At 42.7% G+C, this 26,905-nt stretch overlaps 1 protein-coding gene across 1 annotated transcript; it reads right to left on the reverse strand.

Annotated features, from left to right (window-relative positions):
• Window positions 1-953: 953 nt before the first annotated feature.
• Window positions 954-26,472, reverse strand: LOC136678240 (integrin beta-1-like). Its single transcript, XM_066656211.1, has 16 exons — window positions 26,225-26,472; window positions 23,336-23,402; window positions 22,604-22,704; window positions 20,779-20,983; window positions 20,076-20,246; window positions 16,904-17,139; window positions 15,372-15,524; window positions 13,594-13,689; window positions 11,212-11,301; window positions 10,595-10,735; window positions 8,658-8,860; window positions 7,646-7,884; window positions 6,283-6,505; window positions 3,972-4,207; window positions 2,324-2,490; window positions 954-1,426 (listed from the first exon to the last, which is right to left on the reverse strand). The coding sequence occupies exons 2-16, from the start codon at window positions 23,400-23,402 to the stop codon at window positions 1,361-1,363; spliced, it is 2,394 nt and encodes a 797-aa protein (XP_066512308.1). The 5' UTR covers window positions 26,225-26,472; the 3' UTR covers window positions 954-1,360.
• Between the last annotated feature and the right edge of the window lie 433 nt (window positions 26,473-26,905).

Below are 26,905 nucleotides of genomic sequence, written 5' to 3' on the forward strand. Positions count from 1 at the left end.
TGGGGAAAGAGACGAGGGAGAGCCCCGCCTCCTGAAACACTTCTCATCTTAACCCATTTGTGACCGAGTCTAAAATATTAAAATGCACATATTACATGTACTCAGCTCTTTCAAAGACGTTTAATGTGGCACTTAATTAATGTACATGGCTATATCCCTACTACAATCATTCATTAAACCCCTCTAAATTAACCTCTGTTCTTTAAATTACATGTATTTTAGTGTTTGTCAATTTGTAGTTCACACTTCACACTGTGTGAAAATTACATTAAGAATGGACCCATAGAAATGCTCCAGATTTACGTTAAATTATCTTTTTTTTACATTGACTTCCACTGAGAGTAGATTTTTTTCCTTCTCCTGTAGTTAACCTTTTGAAGATATGCGTATGAGTTTGACAGTGAAAATATTTTAAGTTATTCATTCATTTATTGTCTGTAAGCGCTTAACCAGTTCAGGGTCACGGTGGGTCTGGAGCCTACCCAGAATCCCCAGGCGCAAGGCGGGAACACACCCTGGAGGGGGCGGCAGTCTTTCACAGGGTGACACACACTCACACCCACGGACACTTTTGAGTCGCCAATCCACCTACCGACGTGTGTTTTTGGACTCATTGGAGTCACAGCGCTCATCATAATGCACAGATCTGATTGGCTGAGTAGCCTCACGTGTGATTGGTCTGTGAGTTTCCTGGAGCGCTAAACCCGAACTGTAACGACTAGAAGAGTCACACCACTTCAAAAACACACTCTGTTCAGAATTAAACAGCTCTTAATAGTTTATCAGTTACAGGTCCGGATCGGACAGTGTTTGGGTCCGGACTCGGACTGTGACCCCTGGTTTACTTGGTCAAAATAATGGGTCATTGGTCACATTTTCCTTAGTGATTTTTTTATCGTTTGTTGTAGTTTGTTTTTATTTATTTATTACAAATAGTGATATGCAAATTTACATTTATTGCACAATTGTGTAAGATAATGCAGTAACTGATAAATGTTAACATAACATTTTACATAAGTTTATTATACACTATAATTAACTCATTATACACATTGGCTAAAACCATGGCAAATGACCACTAATATTCAGTATTTATTATGTACTTTTATTATAAGACTGAGAGCTGAGAGAGTCCCAGATCCATAAATGACCAAAACTGATATCACTTGGTAGGTATTATCAGTGGTTTTATTTTTTTCTGTTCAAATGTTTTCTTGGAAATAGGGTACTGCAACATCATATATCAAAAATATTTCAACAGCAACATATCATTTGACACATTTCAAAATATGTAAAACAAAACAAGAGAGACCATTAAAACACAGAAGAAAAGTTTGCTATTGAACACAGTGCAGTTCCATCACTTGCCCTCATATTTGGGGTTGACAACCGTTGTCACGGCGCTTCTGTAGATCGGGTTCTGTGTCTGTGAAAACATTTAATTGAAGAATTTCAGTATACACTTATATCCTGTCAGAATATAACATTTATTAGTCTTCATTATTGTAATGCCACTGACTCTTGAATCAATTTTAATATAAATTTCCCCAACTAGTATTAACGTATAGGGCAGCCGTGGCATCTAACCCCCAACTGCTCCCCGGGCACCGTGGCTAGGGCTGCCCACCGCTCACTGCCCCCTAGTGTTCACTAGTGTGTGTGTAATTGTGTGTTTCACTGCACGGATTGGGTTAAATACGGAGAACAAATTCCTCTGTGTGCAAGCAGAGTGCCCAGTAAAGCGATTCTAATTCTAAAATCTAATCTCTGCTAATCTATTTCTCTAGAAAACATCACTGTTAATGGAAGACATAGGGGCAGTGCTCTGCTAGAAAGCAAATCTTGCCTTGCTTTAGTATTCTCCAATCACATTACCAAAATGAATAGGTTAAAAGACTGAAGCTGGTTTCTTATTTGAATCTGTGACATTGGCACAATATTCTGAAATGGGCAAAGGATAAGGGAAAGATAAAAGAAAATAAATTAACTAACGTACACTTTTGATTCTTCATACATCACTGCAGTTACCAGTCACGTTGTGCTTTATGACTGGGCCGTTTTCAACTGTAGAGCGCTGTAATGCCTCTTTCAGTTGTTTAGTAACAAGAGATTTGCAATGCACCATGGAATACATTCAGCTGATTTAGTGATCCAAGTGTTCACTAGAAATTAACAGTGCATTGTGGGAGATTACCGCACCCCCAAAATTTAATTTCACAGTTCCTGGCTAACCCATGCAATAATGCTCTAAAATGCAAACAATACGATCCATTTCAGTCACAGACTGGCTATTGATACTCGTTAAGATTTAAAGAATACATACCGTGTCCCACTTGGCATTCATTTTCTCTTTCTCAAACTTTGCAAACTCTCTGCGGTCATGGATAATCATAAGCAGTTTCCAGATTAGAAGCAGGGCCAGACCAATCAGAACAATGCCCCCGATTACACCCGCCACAACAGGAATGAGTTCAGGACCCGTGTAGCACTCTGGAACCAAACAGAAAGGCATTAATACACTTGTAGAACATTAAGAAGTGCTTTATTCTAATATTCAGGTCTGTCCCACAACAAGACCGTCTTGACCTTGGCCCCAGAACCTGAGCAGGACATTATTTTAGTATTTTAGACGTCAGGGTTCTCCATGAGCTCTATAGGTTCTATTTATAGGTTCTAGATGATGGTGAGACCGTGAAAACTGGCACAGTGAAATTTTGGAATCAATTTTGTTTTGTAAAAATGTTTTTTTTTTTGTTTTTTTTTTGACACAGATATAGTCATATAAATTATTTTCAGGACTTCATGCCGGCACAAAACAACATCCAGCGTCTCAGCGTCACCAGCGTCAACAAATTAGAGTTCAGAATTTCATTAGGAAAAACAGTTCTATTTTGATTATTAATAGATAATTAATAACTTGTCAAGTGAAAAATAATTGGGCTCATTACAATAAACAATAATAATAATAAAATATGTCATTATTACTATTGATTATTACTGTTATTTTATTATAAAAAGAAAAGTATTATTATTATTATTATTATTATTATTATACAAATTCCACTTCCTCTTTTCTAGTAAAGTTGAGACGCTGGGCAAAATGTAAATATAAATAAATGCAACGATTTAAGGTAAGATTTCCATTAGTATGACAGCACAAAGACATTTCCAAAGTTGAAACTGAGAAACTTTTTAAATATATGTTTATAATATGGAATTTTCTCAGCAAATTCCTGTTGCCATTACTGTATTTTTCTTTTCATAATGTGCCAAATTTTGTGTCGTTGTCTGGGTGTCAGCTTTTGACTGGTTTATATATCATTCAGCATTAACGGTGCTTTCACAGATGTGCAGTTCATGCAAGCCATGTGCACTACTGCACCACCATACCAACACGGATGCTGGCTTTTGATCCTGGCACTTAGAACAAACCGGATGGTCCCTCTCAGAGGACGTGGCATCCATGATTTCCTAAAATAATTGAAAATTCCGATTTGTCTATCTCACCAGACATATCTAACCCATTTTCTTCTACTTCACCTCAGTCCTTAAAGAACGCAGGCCCACAGAAGTCGTTCCTGGGTCCTGGCAGTGTTAATGGGTCCTGTTTATATATGGCTTCTTGTTTACATGATCGAGTTTTGACATGCATTTATGGACATGCAAAATGTGTCTGAGCCCATGCAGGGATTTCCTCTACAGAATTGTATCCGTTTTTAATGCCGTGCTACAGTTCCTTGCATCAGTTTCAATGAAATGACTATTTTAGTGTGTAAATCTGCCCAAACTGGGCATTAAAGCTATTTCTTCTTGATAGAAGGCACTCCTCCCCACTCCATCAACCACTCATTAAACTCTTCATAAAATTATTTATAAAACTCTATTTTAGAGCAGGGAAAGCTCAAAAATATACAAAAATAAATAGGGAAATAGGTAATAGCTTCTTGATGCAGAAAACTGAAGATTCTCACCAGGTGTCTCTGCCACCACTATATGAGCCCCAGAAGTCTTATTTGCTTGATAGGTGAAGTGGAAGTAGCAGTCATTTTCATCCTTCTCTTTACATTTATGAAAGTTTGACGAGTCAGTAGCCTTTGGTAAATCATCCACTTTTTTCACTGTCGTGAACTGCTTGAATTGGTAGCATGTCCCATTACATTTTGTTCGAGACCCCTGGAGCTCCTCCAGACGACACCTAACACAATCCCTGCACAGCAAAGAACAGCAGGAAAACATCATGAGTCTAAACATGGATTCCAGATAGAAGTTGTACATTAATTATTTCTTCAACAAAGTTAGGGTAGGTGAATTGGCTTCTCTAATAACTGTCCTGGTGTGTGAATGAATGTCTATATGTGTGAGCCCAGATATGGATTGGCGCTCTGTCCTGGGTTAAACCCTAGTGCCCGATGCAGTCCTCCAGGTGGACAGTCGTTTCTGGTTGAGAGTACGCTGTGCGCGTTTGGCTGCCGCTTCTCGCCAGTGTGTGTGTGTGTGTGTGTGTGAATTGAGCGTTCTGAGCAGTGTAGATTGTAAAGCGTCCTTGGGTGTCTAGAAAGGCGCTATATAAGTGTAACGATAATAATAATAATAATAATAAAAAGTAATTCAGTAAGATGTTATAATTTTCTATGTATTATTTTAATAATTCAACAGAGCAATCAGTCCTTTTTACCACCTAAAAGTAGCACACAGATACTGTGAATACATTACTTTTTTCTAAATAGTGCAACTCACATGAGATGAAGAAACTGCTTTGTAATTACTGACTGAACCGAGCCCATGGAGTGGTCAGGTTTGAAATAGGTTTGAAGTAGAGACTCAGACACACTAGGTGTCACTAGTGATAGAGATATTTCTTCATCACTGTGAACCGATGTTTTAGCATCTCAAGGAAGTAACATTTCTTTCAGAACACTCAGAAATAACTGTATTATGGAGAAATGCTGGAAATTGGTGGAATTCCTTTTTAAAAGGGTGGAGAATATAAATATAATAACAGTTTTACTCCTATATAAGACTAGTGCTGCAGTGTGTAGATAACATCTTTGGTCTCTAGAAAGGCTCTTGTAATTTAGAAAAAAAGAGTAAAGATAGGGTGACCAGATCTGAGATGGTGAAAAAGAGGACACATCTCCCCGGGGGGGCGGGGGGGGGATTGACTACTGACGTGCAGACTGACCAATTAAATGTTTACAGAGAAGGTTATCGACCAATAACGGTAGCTCTACAGTCAGACCGTCCAATCAGAAGATTTTAGGCTACTTCACCACGCCCCCTTCTCACTCAAGCGAACCAATCGGAGTAGGGGAGGGCGGGACTAGTTTGTGAACGAAACTTCTCGAAGTTCTATGTAAGCTCTAGAAAAACAAAATCCCGGACGTTTGTGAAATTCCGTCCGGACATTTATTTAAGTCTAAAAAAGTGGACATGTCCGGGTAAAAGAGGACGTCTGGTCACCCTAGTAAAGATCTACACAGAGCTTATACATTGCATAAAAATTTTGTAATATATTAGGCTATTTGTCAAAGGGGAAAAAAGATATTAAAGGGAATTTCTATAACATTCATTGCCTTGTCAGTGTTTATCAAATAAATAAATACATAAAAACAACAGAAAAAAACCCAACACAATACCTGAACCTGGATATCCTCAGCTGTAAATAAACACATTACTTGTGCTCCAGTTGTTTAAAACTGTAAAGGACAGTGAGGAAAAGCTAACTCATGTTTGTGTGTGTGTTAAAGTCACTCACTCTTCAAGATAAAGCTGCTCTCTGTTTTGGAAAACAGTCTCTTTGCTGCTAAGCTAGGTCTGTACATGATCTGTACTAGCTCTGTCCTGATCGGACAGGTCGCACAAAATCGGGTAGCCACAGGCACGAATGCTTTTTTGGAGACGTGTGAACAGCTAGTAATTCTTTGCAAACTGCTGAACACACGCCACTGGACAACTCAACACACTTGGAAGAGAATGCTAACTCTGCTGTGACCTGTGGTGTTAGCTAACCGGCACCAGTGCTGGCTAACATCCTAGCAATCCTCCCCTTGTGCTCAGCTGGACGTCTGATCGGCCAATGTTAGAGCCAACGCTCAGACCGCTGCTCCACTCAGGAGTACACATTTCATTAATGTTCCTAATAGTTTCCCCCCAGTGTATAACACCATTCATTTGTGAAGCCCCAATTTTGGTTAAACAGGGGGGTGGGGGGGTGTTTATGTATAAACAAGTCCCAGTTCCAGCCTTTCCAGCAGCCTGCCTGTGGGTATTGTTTCTACGCACCTGTGCTCACCACAGATTCCACCACATGTGGGACAGTTCTCACAGGTGGGACCCTTGTACTTGGGATCAGTGCATTTACAGACTCCACACTCGCAGGTTCCGTGACCATTACACTCGGTTCCATCATTGGCCTTACAAGGTTCCTTGTCCAGAGGACAGTCACATGCACTGCCTGTGTAGCCCTTCTCACAGATACATTTCCTGCATACACACTGACCATGACCTGTCACAGAGAAAGAGACAAACACAGTTTAGAGCTTTAGAAACTCACATTTTATTTTTAAATTATTATATTTTTATTTATTTTTAAACTTGATGGCGGAGAGGGCCGTGGTAAAATTGTGCAATAAATAACTTTAATTAGGTTAATGTGCAGCAGGTCAGTGATAACATTGGGTTTATAAAATTGTCTCAGGGTTAAACTTTCAGAAGTATATATATGAGGAAGGATTTACCAGTCTGTGAAAGACTGGTGGCACGGTTGGAACAGACAAATGCATACAAGAAACCATGTATAAAGATGATGCAAAAATGCCTCCCCCTTCTCTGGGCCCAATCTCTTTTAAGACAAACTGTGTCAAAGTGAATACGTAAATATAACAATATTTTTGGGGGAAATAATGGATGCCGTGTCCTCTGGGATAAAGAGGAGAGGGACCGTCTTGCTGGTTATAAGCACGGAGTTCAAAAGCCTGCATCTGTGTTGGTACTAATGAGTGAACATGTCATGAAGGTACTGTTAATGCAGAATAATATATAATATAGGACAGTCTCTTATTCTGGGAACACCTTTCTTATTTCAGTAAAACAAGGCCAATCAACACTATACATGGATTACCACAGCTTGGCTCCTTAGTAAAAAAGTCCAAGTTCTAAACTAGTCCAGACCTGTCATCTATTGAACAACAATTGGTGCAGTATGAGAGAAAAAAACACTACAACGGAGACCCTGAGCAGTTAAACAGCAGAAATCAAATAACAAGCAAAACTGGGTGAATATTTCAATTTCAAAACTGGTCTCCTCTGCTCCCAAATATTTTCACAGTGTTGTTGATAGAAGAGGGTCTTGCTGCATTATCACATAATAAAAGACCGTTTTTCTATGTCACAAATTATAGTTAAAAGAACCCCTGGGCTCCTCCTTAGAGATTCAGAATGCAATTCACTTTTACAGCGCTGTTCTGAAATCAAGGGTGGGGGTGTTACATAGTGCAGGTTCTGCAGTGCTGAGCCCAGAGTAGCAAGTCAGTGGAGAATCATGATGATCCTGAAGCTGTAATCTTAGTGTAGAGATACAACCTCATGTTGTTTATCTTAGATAAACTTTTATTGTATATCATCAGGCACCTCCAACGATCCTTACCTCCGCAGGGCTTGCCACCAGAACGTTCACAATTGAAGTTGTCACACTCGCAGTACTTCCCCTCGTACCTCTCCTCTGGGTCATCTCTTGTCTTGCACTCACACACTCCACACACACACTCTCCATTGTTGCTGCAAATTTCCGTGCCGTTGTCCTTGCGGCAGTTTGCGTCCTGATCCTCTGTTGTGACTTCGTCTTGGCTGCATTCACAGTAACGGCCCAAACGGCCCGGGTTACACCTGAGAAGAACAGGTGAGTGCATTTATGGAACTTTATACTTCTACTGAGATCAGATAATATAAGCATTCACTCTATTGTCCTTACTGTCCATGTACAGAAAAATAAACCTATTTACATACGACTGCCCTGGTCTAAATGTGGATAGCATGACTTAATTTTATATTTAAATAAGAGGACACATTACCCTCATTAACCTTTCCCAGTTAACACAGCCCATTGGGGTCTAACTGAAACGTCTGTGACATGCTTTAATCAAAATACCACAAGGATCCAAAAACACAACGCCATTCTCACCCTGCCAAAACAACCCAGTCTCAGCACCTGCTCCTTTAAATGAAAGTGACCACAGCTCAGTTCAACGCGAGAGCCCAGGAGCAAGAAGCAAAAGCTCTTGATTTTAACAATTTTTTGCTTGGTTCTTTTCTTTTCCATTCTTGTTTTGTGCCATTATTTATTAGGTATATTTATTGCTCCAAATACATGTTTGCACTCTCACATATAAGCAGCTCCAGTGTTGTGGCTGATACACAGAAGAAGAGGGGGATATTTATTTCACAGTTTGTGAATTCAGGTCCTTAATATGCCATTTCACAGAAAAATAATGAATTTTTCCCAATATATATCCCCTTTAAGGATGAACCAGTCTAAACAGACACAATAATATTTAATACTTTTAAAAGAAGAGAAACCATAATAGTTGATACTTGGCAACATTTATCATATATAATTTAACATATATTCAAACATAATTTTTTCCAGTGATGTTTCCTACCTGCAGATTCCACACTCAAGTGTTCCATTCCCAAAGTGACACTCTGGACTCTTGGGAATTCCATCTTTGTGGCATTCACACTCACAGATGAAGTTCAGGACGACCGACAGCTGCTCGTTGAAGCCCAGCGGCTTGATGTGTATTACCTCAGATTTGCTGTTAGATGGGCAGGTCTTAGCAGTGATTTCAATTTCAAAGTTCACCTGTGACAAAAAAGGAACAAGGATCTAGAGATATAGTGCCCTCTTTCTTTCGATTCCCGCTCCGGGTGAGGAGTGTGGTGTTCTCCCTGTGTCTGTGTGGGTTTCCTCCAGGTGACTGTCTGTGAGGAGTGTGGTGTGTTCTCCCTGTGTCTGCGTGGGTTTCCTCCGGGTGACTGTCTGTGAGGAGTGTGGTGTGTTCTCTCTGTGTCTGCGTAGGTTTCCTCCGGGTGAGTGTCTGTGAGGAGTGTGGTGTGTTCTTCCTGTGTCTGTGTGGGTTTCCTCCAGGTGACTGTGTGTGAGGAGTGTTGTGTGTTCTCCCTGTGTCTGCGTGGGTTTCCTCCGGGTGACTGTCTGTGAGGAGTGTGGTGTGTTCTCCCTGTGTCTGCGTGGGTTTCCTCCGGGTGAGTGTCTGTGAGGAGTGTGGTGTGTTCTCTCTGTGTCTGCGTGGGTTTCCTCCGGGTGACTGTCTGTGAGGAGTGTGGTGTGTTCTCCCTGTATCTCCGTGGGTTTCCTCCGGGTGACTGTCTGTGAGGAGTGTGGTGTGTTCTCCCTGTGTCTGCGTGGGTTTCCTCCGGGTGACTGTCTGTGAGGAGTGTGGTGTGTTCTCCCTGTATCTCCGTGGGTTTCCTCCGGGTGACTCTCTGTGAGGAGTGTGGTGTGTTCTCCCTGTGTCTGCGTGGGTTTCCTCCGGGTGACTGTCTGTGAGGAGTGTGGTGTGTTCTCCCTGTATCTCCGTGGGTTTCCTCCGGGTGACTCTCTGTGAGGAGTGTGGTGTGTTCTCCCTGTGTCTGCGTGGGTTTCCTCCGGGTGACTCTCTGTGAGGAGTGCAGTGTGTTCTCCCTGTGTCTGTGTGGGTTTCCTCTGGGTGCTCCGGTTTCCTCCCACGCTCCAAAAACACACTTTGGTAGGTGGATTGGCGATTCAAAAGGTGTCCGTAGGTGTGAGTGTGTGAGTGAGTGTGTGTGTGTTGCTCTGTGAAGGACTGGCGCCCCCTCCAGGGTGTATTCCTGCCTTGCACCCAATGATTCCAGGTAGGCTCTGGACCCACCCTGACCCTGAACTGGATAAGGGTTACAGATAATGAATGAATGAATGAACTTCAAAAACAAGAGTACTTTCAAAAATCAAAATAACATTTTAAAGATTTAAAGAGTGAAGTATCTTTCTTGTTGACTAAGTCAATGAGCTAAATCATGGCCCAAATCCCTGGCCTGAAACAAACTAGATGTCAAGGTGTGCAAAGTTTGCTTTAGTTTTAGTGTTTGCTTTAGAATTAGACTTTGATGAATTAGAGTGTGTGATGATTTTAACATGCATTTGTTCTTAGTTACTTTGGCCTTGGAGCTACAGTGCTGAACAAAAGAAGTACAGTTTACATACCCCCTAAAGCTGGCATGGGTAAATTATATTAAGAAATCACTATATCCAATGCCCTAACAATACAAAAAGGAAAATATATTACATAAAAGGTTTTATCTGTGGCAGCTACAGGCCTGTAGATGTCAGTATAATTAATATAAGAGAAATGCAATATTTATCTCTTTCACTTGCCTTGCTGCACCCCGTGCAATAGCTCTAACCACTAGGGGGCATGCCCCCCACTTTTAGGAACCACTGGGCAAGTGATTGTCTACAAGCATGTAGTATTTGAGCGCTACAATGTACTGAGCCTTAAGTGTCTTAACCGTGCAAGTCCCCTTTAATGATGTGGGGGAATGAATACAAAATTGTCACCTCATCACCAATAGAGATGTTTGAACACTTTTTCCCATTCTCTCCTGTTCCCTTAACTCCATCCTTGCAAAAGGACACGTATGAAATGGACACTCCCTCTGGCAGCTTGGTGTTGTCCAGATTCAGCTCAGATGACAGAGACTGAGGCAGAGATTCATGAAATGACAAAGCAAGAGAAAGAAATTAAATCAGGCGTTAAACCTCCAGAGCGACAGGAGCCTACTGAATTATTAGCAGCACAACGTTTGACATAAACATCCTGAGCAACTAATAAAACACTGCTGAAGATTCTGGCCGCACGACTGCACCACAGGTGGTGACACTGCCACACAGCTCCAGGGCTGGTCCGGGGTTCAAAGACGGTCTGGGAAGAGTTTAGTGTGTTCTCACAATGTGTGAATGGGTCTCCTCCAGCTGCTCCAGCTGGCAGGTGGACTGGCTGTGTGAAACTGTCCACAGGTTTAAGTGAGTGGGTGAGTGTGTGGTGCCCTGTCTGGGATGCGTTCCTGGCTTTGACCCATTGACTCCAAGAAGGATCCAGACCCACCCAACCCTGACCAGGATGAAGCAGTTGGAGAAGAAGAATGAATGAATAAATAAATGAAGTTATAACTCACGTTATAGGCATCGATGATCAGCTGGATCACATTGGATGAGTTTGCAGAAAGTGTTCCTACTGCTGATTTAGGAATGAGCGCTGACAGCTCCTGTTAAAAGAGACATTTTCTTCTGTTCAAACTGTTATGAAGATGAAGGTTTGTAGACAGACTTGTGGGCAGTGGTGGACGAAGTATACAAACGATGTACTGAGTTAAAGTACAGATACCCAAGGTAGAATATTACTCCAGTAAAAGTCCTCCGTTTAGATGTTCACTCGAGTAAAAGAACAAAGGTATTCGCTTTCAAATGTACATTCTTTACAACGTCCTGTTTTCATTTCTGTAACAAGACTCTGGATTTTATGTAAAAATACTTTACAATGTCACTCTTGGTTTCAGCAACATTTCAACACAATGTCATTAATTAATCTGTCACTGATCTCTATTAAAAGTGTCATAAAGAATAAAACTATCAGATAGAACCCAACTGCTGTGGAATTACATTTTGTGAACAAGCCCCGTACTGATTTAAGATTCATTGGTATCTTATCTGGACGCTGCTGCACTGACGCTGAACTGGAGAGCTCTGCGTAGACCGACCCAATTTAACAAAGTACGCGCTGTAACCTGATTGGTGCAATTACACACTACTTTCATTTTCTAATTTATATTTTTTATGCATGAGACTAAAAGTAAGGACAGATTTCTCAGAATGTAGTGGAGGAGAAAGTAAGATACTGAACTTTGAAATGTAGTGAAGTTAAATCTATCCAAGTTGCGTCTATCGTCTGCAGAACATGTTCCCTTACATTTAATATGCTGAATTTAATTTATGGGAAGGGGTAGTAAAGCAAGGCAAGTTTATTTATAGAGCACTTTTCATACGAGAGCAATTCAAAGTGCTTTAGAGAAGAAAAAAGCATCAATTAAAAGCAAGAATAAAAATCATAAAAATCCATTAAAAGAATTAAAATAGTGCGATGAAAGGAAATACATAAAAAGAGTCAAAGAAAACATGATAAAAATGATTAAAACAATTTAAAATGATACAATAAAAGAAAAGAACTAAAGTGCTGTTACAGAATAAAAAGTGCAGAGTGTTTTAAACCGAGCTGGAGCTGCTCAAACAGGAGTGTAACGTAGCGCTACAGGGAGTGTCACTGAGACATATCTCCAGGATGGTGGGGTCCTAGGTTCAGTATTAACTGTCTGTGACCCTGTGTAGGTCTCCGTTGGATGCTCAGGTTTCCTCACTCCATCCAAAAACATATGTTGGTGTGTGGAATTGTCTACAGCTCTGTGTGTGTGTGTGTGTGTGTGTGACAGGGTGAGTGTGTGATAACCTGTGATGGACTGGTGCCCTGTCGAGGGTGTGTTCCTGCCTTAGGCTCATTTCAATTTCTAACATATTAGGGAAAGAAAAGACACAAACGTCATAGCCAAACATATGCAAAATTATGAAATAAAATTGAAAATTATGCAAAACAGATTTAATATTTTGCAATTTCATATTTAAGGAGCTTCTTTCGAAGCCATCAGATTTCACTTTGGAAGTCTGTACCCTCCCCTGGTGTCCAATGTCATCGCTAACAGACTCAGATTTGATTCTCCTGGAAGTGTTCCACTGTTGTTGACTATAATAAAGGTATAGAGCAATGCCAAATGTCAGACAGAGAGGGATGTGTTCTCTGGAGAGATGAAGAAGCACCCAGGGATGAGTTTGAAGGGTTTTGTGATCCATAACTAATCATCCAGCACCAGATCCTGACTCAGTAAGTATGGTAATGGCAGAATGGCATCAGATCCTTACAGAAATGCTCCAATATCTAGTGTAAAACCTTCCCAGAAGAATATGGTGTGTTAAGCCTGAAGTGGTGATGGAATTACATATTGATTCCCTTCATTTCAAACTGATGTTGATTAAACAGGTGTTAAAACCTCTCTAGCATTTGCACGTATTCAGAAGCACACAGTAACAGCCTAATAACTGTGTTACAGTGTGAGTCAAAAGTCGCAAGACACCCTTTTATCTGAATACTCCAGAAAGTAATGGGTGAGGGGCCTATCTTTTAGGCTATGTCCGGAACATGGCCGCACCATGCGCATCATATCCGCATATCAAAGAAATAAAAGGGTGTCCTGTGTTTTTTACTCACCCTGTGTACACAGTACGTAGCCCATAACAGCCCACGGTGACATATGTGTCACAAACACTTTATGAGGTCTGGAAAGTTCCCTACGCAAAGTCACTGCTGTGGTGTTTGTTACACTAAGATTTTAATCCAAAAATAATTACAGGATATTTTAGTCTGTTTTATGTTCCTCATACTTTAACTTTATAGTGAACTGCCTTTGGGATCTTATGGGTTAAAAGTCAACACAAAAAAGGGTAACACTTACCTTGTACAACGGCTGGACTTCTTGGCTCACAGCAAATATGGTTTGAATATTTTTCTCACTCAGAATATCAGCCAGCTGTGAGATAGAGGGGTAATCCTGCAAGAAAAGTCCAAAATGAGTTTAGTTACATTTACACGCTGACGTACTGCAAATGGAATGCACTTAAAAAGAGTAATCTGTGATATATTTATTGCACTAAATCATAAAATGACCAGGGTGTGTTATGAGCGATTAAGGAAACAAGCAAAGTTGAAGCACTGTAAACTCTGACAGCAGTGCTGCGACCAGTGTATTCTCCGTGAGGTTTGTTCTCTCTGGAGCAGAGCTCGCTTAGTGTTTTGTCCTGTGATCCCAACCACTGTCCAATCCCAGTAATGTTGCACAACCCAGGTTGCCAGATGACACACACACACACACACACACACACACGGAAAAGCCGACAAGAACAGGGCATTCTGCAGCCGTAGAAGACGGCAAGCAAACAGATAACATTAGATTGTACTGAACCTAAAACAAAGCCTCAGAATCTCCATAACCAGAAAAGCAGATCTCACTGCCGATGAATTTGAAAGATGGAGGCACTTCAGAGCTCAGCAAGACTACACGATTAACAGGTAAACAAGTCATTTTTGAAAAACTACAAACATACAGACATGAATTAAAATGTAAACTTTGTGGTTTATTTGTTTGAAACAAAGAAAGTAATGAATAATGAGTTCGGAAAATGAAGAGACCGCCAGAAGTTGAAAAGCATGAACGGAGATGAGGATGTTGCTCTATTCCTGCTTCATAGGAAAGTAATATTGACTTATTTTTGCTGTAGATCAAACTGACTCCAAACTCGGGAGAGTGCTAACAGCATGAAAGTAATCAAAGTACTTAAAAATACTAAACAACTCGAGTACCAGTTTCTGTGGTAATTCATTCATTCATTATCTGTAACCCTTATCCAGTTCAGTTTATCAGTCCAGAGCCTACCTGGAATCATTGGGCGCAAGGCGGGAATACACCCTGGAGGGGGCGCCAGTCCTTCACAGGGCAACGCAGACACACACACACACACACACACACATTCACTCACACCTACGGACACTTTTGAGTCGGCAATCCACCTACCAACATCATGGACTGTGGGAGGAAACCGGAGCACCCGGAGGAAACCCACGCGGACACGGGGAGAACACACCAACTCCTCACAGACAGTCACCCGGAGCGGGAATCGAGCCCACAACCTCCAGGCCCCTGGAGCTGTGTGACTGCGACACCTACCTGCTGCGCCACCGTGCCGCCCTTGTGGTAATTCAAACAGTGAATAAATACTTACAGTCCTTTTTTTCCCCTCAATCACACAGTTCCATCTTAAAATGTGCCATATGTCGTTTTAATTTTTGTCGCATGATTTATAGAATGCAGAATTTTAGAGTTGTTGCACCTCCTCATTTGAGGCTCTTCAAACGCAGTTTAACCTGAGCACTGGAGTAAAACAAGCACGGCTCTGTACTCATCACTCCAGAGCTCGTGCACTAAAGTCTCCTTCAGTTTTTCTCCATTTAAAGTAAAAGTCTCAGAAAGTGGTGTGGTACCTGATAAGGCAGGGGGAGAATGCTGCTGTGTTGTTTGACCCTTGTGGTATTTTGATTAAAGCATGTCACACACATTTCATTAAGAACCCGGGGAACTGTGTTAATCCTGCATTCACCTGCATCAGTAACATGAACACACTGGAAGGCTGTTCTGAATAAGTGTGTAACTGATTAACTATGTGGCTTCATACTTACAAAATAATCACTCTTGGTGTACTCGCTGTTCTCCAGGTAACACTGACCATCATTGGGAAGTACAAGGCCGGCTAGTTTTCCATCGCCTGCAAAATGAAACGAAGCATCTGTGGAGAACACCAGCAGCTTGGTTGCCGTCCTCCAGCCGATCTCCTGAAAACCACACAGTGAAAAAGAACACATTCTATGAACAATCCAAGGCCTCAGGTTTTTGTGAAAGCCAGGAAGGCTAGAATAGACATTAACACTGATCTGACTGTGACTTTTATGGTAATCAATAGTTACAACAATTGTCATCACAGAATGTATGTACAATTTTTTAGACCCCTGTTACAATTTGGGAATTCAGCTGCTAAAGTGAACCAATTAAGGCCAGACATTCTGCTGTGCTCCCCGTGACACCTCGTTAAGTGATTTGACTGTATTAGCAAAAATAAGTCAACGTTACCCACATCTGAAGCAAGAATCATATTTTTTTTTACGCTTTTCAAAGGCTGGAGGTCTCTCCGCCGTGCTTGAGTTTGTTCCCATTTGCTGAGTTAGGGCTACATACAAACACCTGACCTTTTTCCAGTTCTAAAACAAACCAGAGAGCTAAAAAATGGCAACAAGACTTTTTCTGAAATGTATAAAACCTTTATTAGATTAAACTCATGAACATCAATCATGAAATGGGAATCTCGAGCACGATGCTCAATGCTATGCATGGGTCTAGAGGGTTTTAAAGCCCCAGAAAATGGTTGTGTAATGTAACTGCACTCTCTGGATTGCTGAAACACCTGACACATGTCACGTCTGAGAATAAAGCATGCATTTTAGCTCATATAAGCACAGCTTTAATGGTTGAGACCTCCGAAACAACAGATCCAGGTTTTAGTCTCTTGGATGTTTTTGTCCTCTCTAAAAAGTTATCAAATGTGCTAAGCCTGAGAAAGAAGTGGTAGAAAGGAGTGATGGAGCACCATCCAATACCTTGAAAAGCAGAAACTGTTACTGCAACAAAGCAACACAAACTCCTTATTGGTAGCTTTCATTTCAGAAGATATTTCTGTGTGAGAATGTGTCCTCAAGCCTTTGACCTTATAGTGTATGGTTCATTAACCAATAATGAAAGCTCTGAGAGTTGTGACAAGATGAGTTTTCTGACTTCTGAACCACAGAGAGCACGTCAAACATGGGTTCAAGTGGGCTGTGGTTATTTCCTGTTTAGCATGGACTTCTAATTATACTACAGACACAAAAAACCTCAGGTACATCCTCTTCTGGCACGTGGGCTTCTTATCTTAACCTGCCACTGCTTTTTTACCCCTACTACCACTTTCAGAGTGTTCCACTGCCCATTGGAACTGAGTTAAAAGCTGTAGTGTACAACTGATACAGTTACAAGTGTATGTTCCCCTACTAAACAGGATAACCCTTCTGATACGTCATCGGATATAATTAAGGTTTAAGCTGTCTGACTGGACAAGGCCTCAAAGGCCCCACCTCTGAACCCAATCTGGAGCTGGAAAAGGCCACAAAACATGTCTCACTTTACAAACCACAGCCTGCATGATGGCATCAAACCCTCCCTCAGGGAAGTCCAAGTTTCCGGAGGTTTTCTGGATGCTGACAATGTCTGTGAACGCCTGGCCATTGCTGGTAAGGTTCAGGACGTTCTTGTAGCTGAAGGGTCGTGTGCAGGAGAGTGGAGCGCATGGGTTCGCCAGCTTGGTGGGAGTGGTCATCACAAAAGGCATCACCAGCTTCTCCATGAATGAACCAAACCCTGTAGATGAGAGGCACGGGTGCTGTTTGAGTGCTTACAGGAACGAGATTTCCACTCAACGTTTGTCCCAGTTTGTTTATGTGGCTTTTGCGACATCTCATTCTTAGTGTTGTATATTTAAATGCAGGTGCTTTGTAATTGTGTAATTGTGGTAAATGGTTCTGTAAACAATATAATACAACATATATGGACCCCCATTTAATTACTGAGTTCAACAGATCAGCCGTACACAAGAGTTTTATACAAGTGTCCTTTTAGTATCATTCTTTGGAAATAAATATAAGCAAGTATGCTTTCCATTTACTTTTATGTACCTATCAGTGAGTGTGTACACGTTCATTTATTGTCTGTAACCCTTATCCAGTTCAGGGCGGCGGTGGCCCTGGAGTCTACCTGGAACCACTGGGCGCAAGCCGGGAACACACCCTGGAAGGGGCGCCAGTCCTTCACAGGGTGACACACACTCACACATTCACTCACACACACCTACGGACACTTTTGAGTTGCCAATCCACCTACCAACGTGTGTTTTTGGAGCATAGGAGGAAACCGGAGCACCTGGAGGAAACCCATACAGACACAGAGAGAACATACCACACTCCTCACAGACAGTCACCCGGAGGAAACCCACGCAGACACAGGGAGAACACATCACACTACTCACAGACAGTCACCCGGAGGAAACCCATGCAGACACAGGGAGAACACACCACACTCCTCACAGACAGTCACCCGGAGGAAACCCACGCAGACACAGAGAGAACTCACCACACTCCTCACAGACAGTCACCCGGAGGAAACCCACGCAGACACAGGGAGAACACATCACACTACTCACAGACAGTCACCCGGAGGAAACCCACGCAGACACAGGGAGAACACACCACACTCCTCACAGACAGTCACCCGGAGGAAACCCACGCAGACACAGGGAGAACACACCACACTCCTCACAGACAGTCACCCGGAGGAAACCCACGCAGACACAGGGAGAACACACCACACTCCTCACAGACAGTCACCCGGAGGAAACCCACGCAGACACAGGGAGAACACACCACACTCCTCACAGACAGTCACCCGGAGGAAACCCACGCAGACACAGAGAGAACACACCACACTCCTCACAGACAGTCACCCGGAGGAAACCCACGCAGACACAGAGAGAACACACCACACTCCTCACAGACAGTCACCCGGAGGAAACCCACGCAGACACAGAGAGAACACACCACACTCCTCACAGACAGTCACCCGGAGGAAACCCACACAGACACAGAGAGAACACACCACACTCCTCACAGACAGTCACCCGGAGGAAACCCACGCAGACACAGAGAGAACACACCACACTCCTCACAGACAGTCACCCGGAGGAAACCCATGCAGACACAGGGAGAACACACCACACTCCTCACAGACAGTCACCTGGAGGAAACCCACGCAGACACAGGGAGAACACACCACACTCCTCACAGACAGTCCCCAGAACCTGGAGGTGTGTGACTGCGACAGTACCTGCTGCTCTACTGTGCCACCACGCACACACACACACACACACTCACTCAAGGGTAATTTTATTAAGTGAACCTAAGTAAATGTTATGTAGTAAGCATAGTAATATTTGTGTGCTTGTAGTATACTCAAGTGTGTGTGTGTGTGTAGCACATGAGTCATACTGAAGTTGTTGGCAATGTCACAAGATGCTAGTAAACTTAGCCACAATCTGCCCAAGTAAACCTTAAAACCTGTTACTTAGAAATAGACACATGTAGAAACACCAACAGCTCGGATAAGAAGTGGTAAACCATCACAGCCCACAGCAGGGCCATGCATCATGTGAACAACAGACTATAATCTCTCATGGCCTCTCAGCCCATGTCACTCATTATAGTGTTCTAAGCTGCCGCTGGAAAATTAAGCACCAAAACTCCATGAAATGGGTTTCCAAGGCTATCCAGGAGCAAACATTAGACTTGAACAGTCCGAGTGTGTCCTCTGGAGTGATTAGTCATGAAGTAGTATGGCAGTTCCATGGACAAATGCCAATAGTAACATTTGGTGGAAGGATGTAAGACAAACACTCTGGGGTTTATAATAATCAGCCACTTTAAAAGATTACTGGTTTACTTCCCAGTGATGCCTCAGATGTCTCGAGGGAAGCCTGTGTCATTGAGGGAGCTATCTCACTCACTCACTCTCTTTCTCTCTCACTCTCTCTCTGTCTCTGTCTCTCTCTCTGTCTCTCTCTCTCTCTGTCTCTGTCTCTCTGTCTCTCTCTGTCTCTCTCTGTCTCTGTCTCTCTCTGTCTCTCTCTCTCTCTCTGTATCTCTGTCTATGGCTCTGTCTCTCTCTCTGTCTCTCTGTCTCTCTCTGTCTCTGTCTCTGTCTCTCTCTGTCTCTCTCTCTCTCTCTGTATCTCTGTCTATGGCTCTGTCTCTCTCTCTGTCTGTCTGTCTGTCTCTCTCTCTCTCTCTCTCTCTCTCTCTCTCTCTCTCTCTCTCTCTCAGGACCTTGCAGGTCTGATGTCTTCTTCTGGAGGACTAATATACAGTGACCTCTGTACTAAGTGGTACTATGTGCATCATTTTGGCTCGGATTGGTGAATGCAGTGCACATGTAAACACACCAGTCTGAACGTAAAATTGGAATGAATTCACTCGGATTGGAGGAAATCTCTGCATGTTACGTAGCCACAGTCTGAACACACACAAATAAGATTTGACTACACGGGCCCCATACTCCCCAGACAAACTCCAAACTTCTGTGGAAATATTTCCTTAAAAAAAAGACAGTGGGCTCCAACTATAGCTTTGTCCATAAACCTGTAACAGTGTTATTTACTGAACACATCTGCTAGGTCATTTATTCATTTATTTACACAGTATAAAACAGACACAACTCAGAAATGTTACAGTGATAATTCCACTGCTCACCAAGCCGTAGGTCTGAAGTGAGGTCTTGCATCTCTCGGGCAAGTTCGGTTCCTAGATTCTTCACATTTTGCAGGTTCTGTATCATGGAGTCACTGAGGTCCATCAAGTAGTACAGGTCAATGGGATAATCCTCTGCCCTCTTGAACTTCATATTAAATTTCTGAGGCTCACCTGCAGGACAGATTTCAAATGAGGATCAAGGCTCAGTTCAGGTCCTGCTCCTCAATATAAGGTTACAGACCTACACAGATTCACTGGGCGCAAAGATAGAACACACCTTGCACAGGACTCCAGTCCATCACACACTTCTATCGATAAATATGTTTGGACTGTGGGAGGAAACTGGAGCACCCAGTGGACACCCACACAGACACAGGGAGAACACATAGACCTCCTCAAAGACAGTGACCCAAGGCAGGGTTTGAAATCACAGCCTGAGGACCCTGGAGCTGCAGAGCCGCCGTGCTGCCCGACACGCAACGGATGGAGCTAGAGAAAGCTTCCAAAATAACGTGGCTGGATAAAGCCAGATGGCAAACCAGAGCAAACATCCAAGTTGCTTGGTGAACTGTTCTCAGACTGAGGTGTTAAACTCCAGTAGCACTGCTGTGGCTGATCCACTCTCACCCATACAGCATACTCCAATATTCCCCCACCACATGAGACTGTACCTGTAGTTCTACAAAGTGCACCAAGCACGTACCTGCTCTTAGGTCGAGTGTGACCTTCTGAGGCTGAATCTGAGTGATCTGGTCGGGCTTCAGTTTCTCGGCCACATCTTTCTTTCGATTTGTTACATCTTTGTTTTCGTTGATGGTGACATTGCCGCGAGGGTTTTCCACATTGATGTATGCACAACCCTTACTGAGCAGAACTTGGAGCTCATCACATCGTGAAAACTTGTAGTCCTGCAGTGGGGACACACAGTGGGGTCTCAGCACAGGAAAACGGTAGGCCACCTTTCAGGTTTGAAAATATATATATATCCCAAACATTTAAAAACGAAATGGGGAGAAAAAAACAAAAACAACAAGAGAATTGGACAAAAATCCACGGACTGGTTCGTAAAAGTAGGTTTTACATTAGCTCAAAATCCAAGTGGGCGGAGCTTAATTTTTTATTTGACTAATCCCATTTTTGATTTGTCAGGACCTAAAGAATAAGGGGGAAAAAGATTTTGTCTCTGAGCCTCATGGTGTAGGAGATACATCCCGAAGTGCATTTCGCTCCGCTATAGCGCCACCATTAGGCCAATCAGTGTAATTTTTGTTGTCCACCGAGATGCACACAGACTACATCTGAGTGGTGTTTCTGTACGACCTACGGTCTCTTCTACATGTGCTTAACCCTAAAACAACAGTACCCGATAAAAGCTCTGTGCACCTTTCATAACGGCCATTGTCTGGCAGAAGTGTGGTCATGCTAATGTTTGTTTGAGCTATTTTTTTCTGGCAAAAGTCCCACTTTGAATTCACAGCCAACACAAGCATGTGTCCCCCATATGAGCAAATCCAGCTGGATAAATCAGGAGGATAAACACTGGCCACATCTCGCCTCGTCCAATGAAAAAACATGTATCTCCACGTTTGTGGATGTTTACTTCACTTCATCGTCTGAACACAGCCACTGTCCGTCACACGGTGTAAAACTGTGATGATGAATGGACCAATAGAAATGCACCAAAATTACTTAAGAACGTATTTTCTTTCTCCTGTAAAGTTGCTATTTTGGAGACACACGTTTTTCATTGTACAGCAGCAACATATAGATGCCTTCCAGGTTTAGTGATGGGACCGGTGCGGGTTAAACACATAGCCACACGTTCAACACACATGAAAAAACCGGGTAGGCCACATTACATTACAGCTATGTTCACATTACCCAGCTAAAGTGACACTGATCTGGTTTTTTCAAGGCTGTGTGGACAGGTCCCATCTTTTCTAATCAGTTTCCTTTGTGATCGCATTTAATTGCTGAGCTGTGAGGGTGTAGCTGACAGTATAATTATAATTGTACTTTAATTAATTGTACTATAATTATACTTTAAAATATTATAATTAACTTTTTAAATACCACACTTAGTGAATTACTCATTGTGCTTATGTTAAAAATAGCTGTAATGAGGCTACTGTTGTAATGCAGTGTGTTACTATGATTTATTACGTTTCACCACAATGAAAACAGTATACAATTTATATATAATTAACCCCCATCAAAATATTGCAAAAATAATGTCTTTTTTTATTTAAATAATGGCTATTTATTGCTCTTTGTATTCTCTAAATAAATCACTATATTTCCAAGAATGGGCAGCTCACACAAGCGCAGATTTGCCTTTTAATGTCTGTTTTATTTTGGAACAAAATGATTTAAACGTGAAGCAACTGTGAAAAAAGACTTGGGATGAGACTTTGTGAAGTAACATTGGTTAAAAAACTAAAAACACACAAGAGACAACTCTAAATCTTATTCAGGAACCTGCTCAAGAGTCTTTACCAAACCAAAGGAAGGGGAAAAAAATACTATACTTTTTGTGTACACCATCCACACTGCTGTCCGACCCTGATGCAGTCACCGCAGGAGAGACCCGCAGCTTTTGTACATTCATTACCGTCCGCAGTCGCAGCGTCTGCAGAAGAGCGGTGAAAGAGGAAGTGCTGTTTACAAAGAAAACAAACACTGATGTGCAGAACTAATACGCTTTTATTTAACTTTTGGAGGAAGGTAGAAAATCACCCCCATTCTTGATTTCACAAAATTTGATCTTTGTTACGTTGGGATTTTACCCCCTAAAAATAATTACAAAATGTGGCAGGACATGTGCTCCATGTTGTTTCTTTGGTCTGTTGTATACTTCTCATAATTTCGCTTGATGGCGAACAGTGCCTGGACTGGGTTAGTTTTGAATTATATTTCTCTTTCATTAAAGGCGACATTCACAATTGTAATAAAAAAACACGTTTTATGAAATTCAGTTCAGGGTCGCGGTGGATCCGGAGTCCACCCGGAATCAGTGGGCACAAAGTGGGAACACACCCTGGAGGGGGCGCCAGTCCTTCACAGGGCGACACACACTCACACATTCTCACCTACGGACACTTTTGAGTCTCCAATCCACCTACCAACGTGTGTTATTGGAGCGTGGGAGGAAAAAAAAATTGTGTATTTTTTTGAAGGCTTCTAATTATATTCTATTTATTTTTAATTTATTTGTATCAGTATTTACACCACTGCCCTGAAAGTTAAGAAGAGGATCTTACCCAGTTCAGCCACAGTGATGCAGAGGAGTCCCAACAGAGCTGAAAACATCACCACCTTCATGTCCATCTAGGAATGGAAACAAATTACACAAGATAAGGCAGACTTTACACTTTCCAGCATGAGGCTCTTGTTTTATTGTGTGTGTGTGTGTGTGTGTGTGTGTGTGTGTGTGTGTGTGTGTGTAATGAAAGGGAGGAGCCAAGAGTAACAATAAACATATGTCACACACCCTGAGTACACAATACACATATTCAGAAAGTAAAAGATCACTATCACAGATTCCTATCATGATCGCTTGACCATAGAGTTCAGTTTTGTCACGGCATTAATCCTGACAACCTTTATAAGGCTTTACAGACACTATAATTAATATAAAACACAATATAAAACTCTAATAACATAAAGACTTAACACAATACATGAATATTTATAAACAGCTACTAATATCAAAGAGACATGGTGGTTTAGATGTAACTGAGACTACAATGACATCAAAAGGCCTGAAATTAGACATACAGGGGTTAGACAGTGAAAGTGAAACACCTGTCATTGTAGTGTGGGAGGATTCATGGCTAAATTGGAGCAGCCTGGTGGACAATCTTCATTAACTGCACACTGCACCAGTAAGAGCAGAGTGTGAAGGGTTAATTAGCAGAGGGTAAGAGCAGAGTTTTGCTCGAAATATTGCAATGCACACAACATTATGGGTGACACACCAGAGTTCAAAAGAGGACAAATTGTTGGTGCACGTCTTGCTGGCGCATCTGTGACCAAGACAGCAAGTCTTTGTGATGTATCAAGAGCCACGGTATCCAGGGTAACGTCAGCATACCACCAAGAAGGACCAAACACATCCAACAGGATTCACTGTGGACGCAAGAGGACGCTGTCTGAGAGGGAAGTTCGGGTGCTGACCCGGTGCCGTGTATCAGGACGACAATGCACCGATACACACAGCGAGACTGGTGAAAGACTGGTTTGATGAACATGAAAGTGAAGTTGAACATCTCCCATGGCCTGCACAGTCACCAGATCTAAATATTATTGAGCCACTTTGGGGTGTTTTGGAGGAGCGAGTCAGGAAACGTTTTCCTCCACCAGCATCACGTAGAGACCTGGCCACTATCCTGCAAGAAGAATGGCTTCAAATCCCTCTGACCACTGTGCAGGACTTGTGTATGTCATTCCCAAGACGAAGTGATGCTGTATTGGCCGCAAAAGGAGGCCCTACACCGTACTAATACATTACTGTGGTCTAAAACCAGGTGTTTCACTTTCATTATCCAGCCCCTGTATATCCTTTAGATGTAAGCCTTAACCAGTTCAGGGCGGCGGTGGGTCTGGAGTCTACCCGGAATCACTGGGTGCAATGCAGGAACACACACTGGATGGGGCGCCAGTCATTGATAGCGTGACACACACTCACACATTCACTCACACTTACGGACACTTTTGTGTCTCCAATCCAAAGTGTGCTTTTGGAGCGTGTGAGAAAACCAGAGCACCCGGAGGAAACCCATGCAAACACAGGGAGGACACACCACACTCTTCACAGACAGTCACCCGGAGGAAACCCATGCAGACACAGGGAGGACACACCACACTCTTCACAGACAGTCACCCGGAGGAAAGCCACGCAGACACAGGGAGAACACACCACACTCTTCACAGACAGTCACCCGGAGGAAACCCATGCAGACACAGGGAGGACACACCACACTCTTCACAGACAGTCACCCGGAGGAAAGCCACGCAGACACAGGGAGAACACACCACACTCCTCACAGACAGTCACCCGGAGGAAACCCATGCGGACACAGGAAGAACACACCACACTCCTCACAGACAGTCACCCGGAGGAAACCCACGCAGACGCAGGGAGAACACACCACGCTCCTCACAGACAGTCACCCGGAGGAAACCCATGCGGACACAGGGAGAACACACCACACTCCTCACAGACAGTCACCCGGAGGAAACCCACGCAGACGCAGGGAGAACACGCACCAGCACAACACACACTAACACACCACCACCACGTCAGTGTCACTGCAGCGCTGAGAATGATCCACCACCACATCACATCTGCTCTGTGGGGGTCCAGAGCGCTGGAGAACAGGGGGAAATGGGGAAAATAGCGTAACCTTTAAGAATACGTGGAACCTAGTGTAAAAAGCTGGACGTTGTGTTCCAGTGAAGCTCAGCAGTGAATGAGAGGTCTTGCTTTGACATGTTTGGTACACACACATCCTGACAGAGTTCCTCTGACTAATGAGAATCAGATCTATGGGTGGATTACACATTAACTCGGACAAAAAGCCGTGAGACTAATCTAGACAGGAAGCAGAGTGCAGGGTGGGTCACAATCCTGGATTCCCACTTCTTTTCACACATTTCAAACAAACTGTGCTGATCAAAGCACAGCACCTTCTTTTTTAAATGAGCAAGAAACAACTGCTATTCTTGATTTTCTTCAAGCGCTTTCAAAAGAAATCATTGCCTCACTTCCTGTGCTCCTGCCTTAGAAAGGTTTACAATGGGGTTAAGTGTGGTTTCTACTCAACACAGAAGTGAGATTAGTGACACAGAATTTTGATCCCCTCTTAAGTACTGAGTGAAGTAGGAAGATTTCTTTCAAAAGCACAAGACTAAGGCGCAGTAAGAACAGGTCTACACCGTTCTACTTTATAAACACAGCACTAAATAAATCAGAGGACTAGGGTCTGATTCCCCAGGCAGTTAACCACAGCATGATACACCTTGGGCAAGGCATCCTTCACTACATTCAGCCACATCTGTGTCAGGATCAGGTCAATTCCTAAGATCAATGGAATGGAAACTGAATATTCTAGTTTTTAAAAGAAACAACTAATAATGCAGTTACTCACCTTCGCACCTGGTGCTCTCCAAGACCTCAGTGATAAGAAACCTGACTTCAGAAGACACCTGAAGAAAATTCACACATTATTTACTTCCCAAACTGCTGTTCACGGGACGTGACGAGAGTGGAAGCCGAATCAGGGTCAAATCCTCTGTCAAAGAAGTGAAAAAAAAACAACAACAGTGAAACTCTGAGTGACCTGCTTCCAACAATCTCTCTCTCTCTCTCACTCTCTCTCTGTCTCACACTCTCTCTGTCTGTCGCCCCTCCTACATTCTTCCTGTGCTCTGGCTTGTCACTAAAGCTACTGCCTGCGTTTCTGACTCTGCTGTTGCTGCTGTTCGGACTTGGTGTGTCCAGGTTTTAACTTGTCGTTGTCATGGTGTTTGTGCTGTCAGGTATTTGCAAAAACCGACTAGAAGGCAGGGCCAAACGTAGCTATTTTTTCAAGACCTGAGGCTAGAATTTTCCCCTCAGCCCTGCCTTTCACTTACAGTAAGTATGTGCAGTACACACACACACACACACACACTCACACACACACACACTTATGAAGCTGACACTGAGCTATGTTCAAACTTCTGATACATAAACTGAAATAAAGCACACTTTTGCTACGTTTAACAACGTAATCTACCGAAATCCATCAGATCAAACACTAGTAAATATGCTTAACTTTTTTTCCCAC

This window comes from Hoplias malabaricus, chromosome Y, assembly GCF_029633855.1.
Source record: "Hoplias malabaricus isolate fHopMal1 chromosome Y, fHopMal1.hap1, whole genome shotgun sequence".
Classification (NCBI taxonomy): domain Eukaryota; kingdom Metazoa; phylum Chordata; class Actinopteri; order Characiformes; family Erythrinidae; genus Hoplias; species Hoplias malabaricus.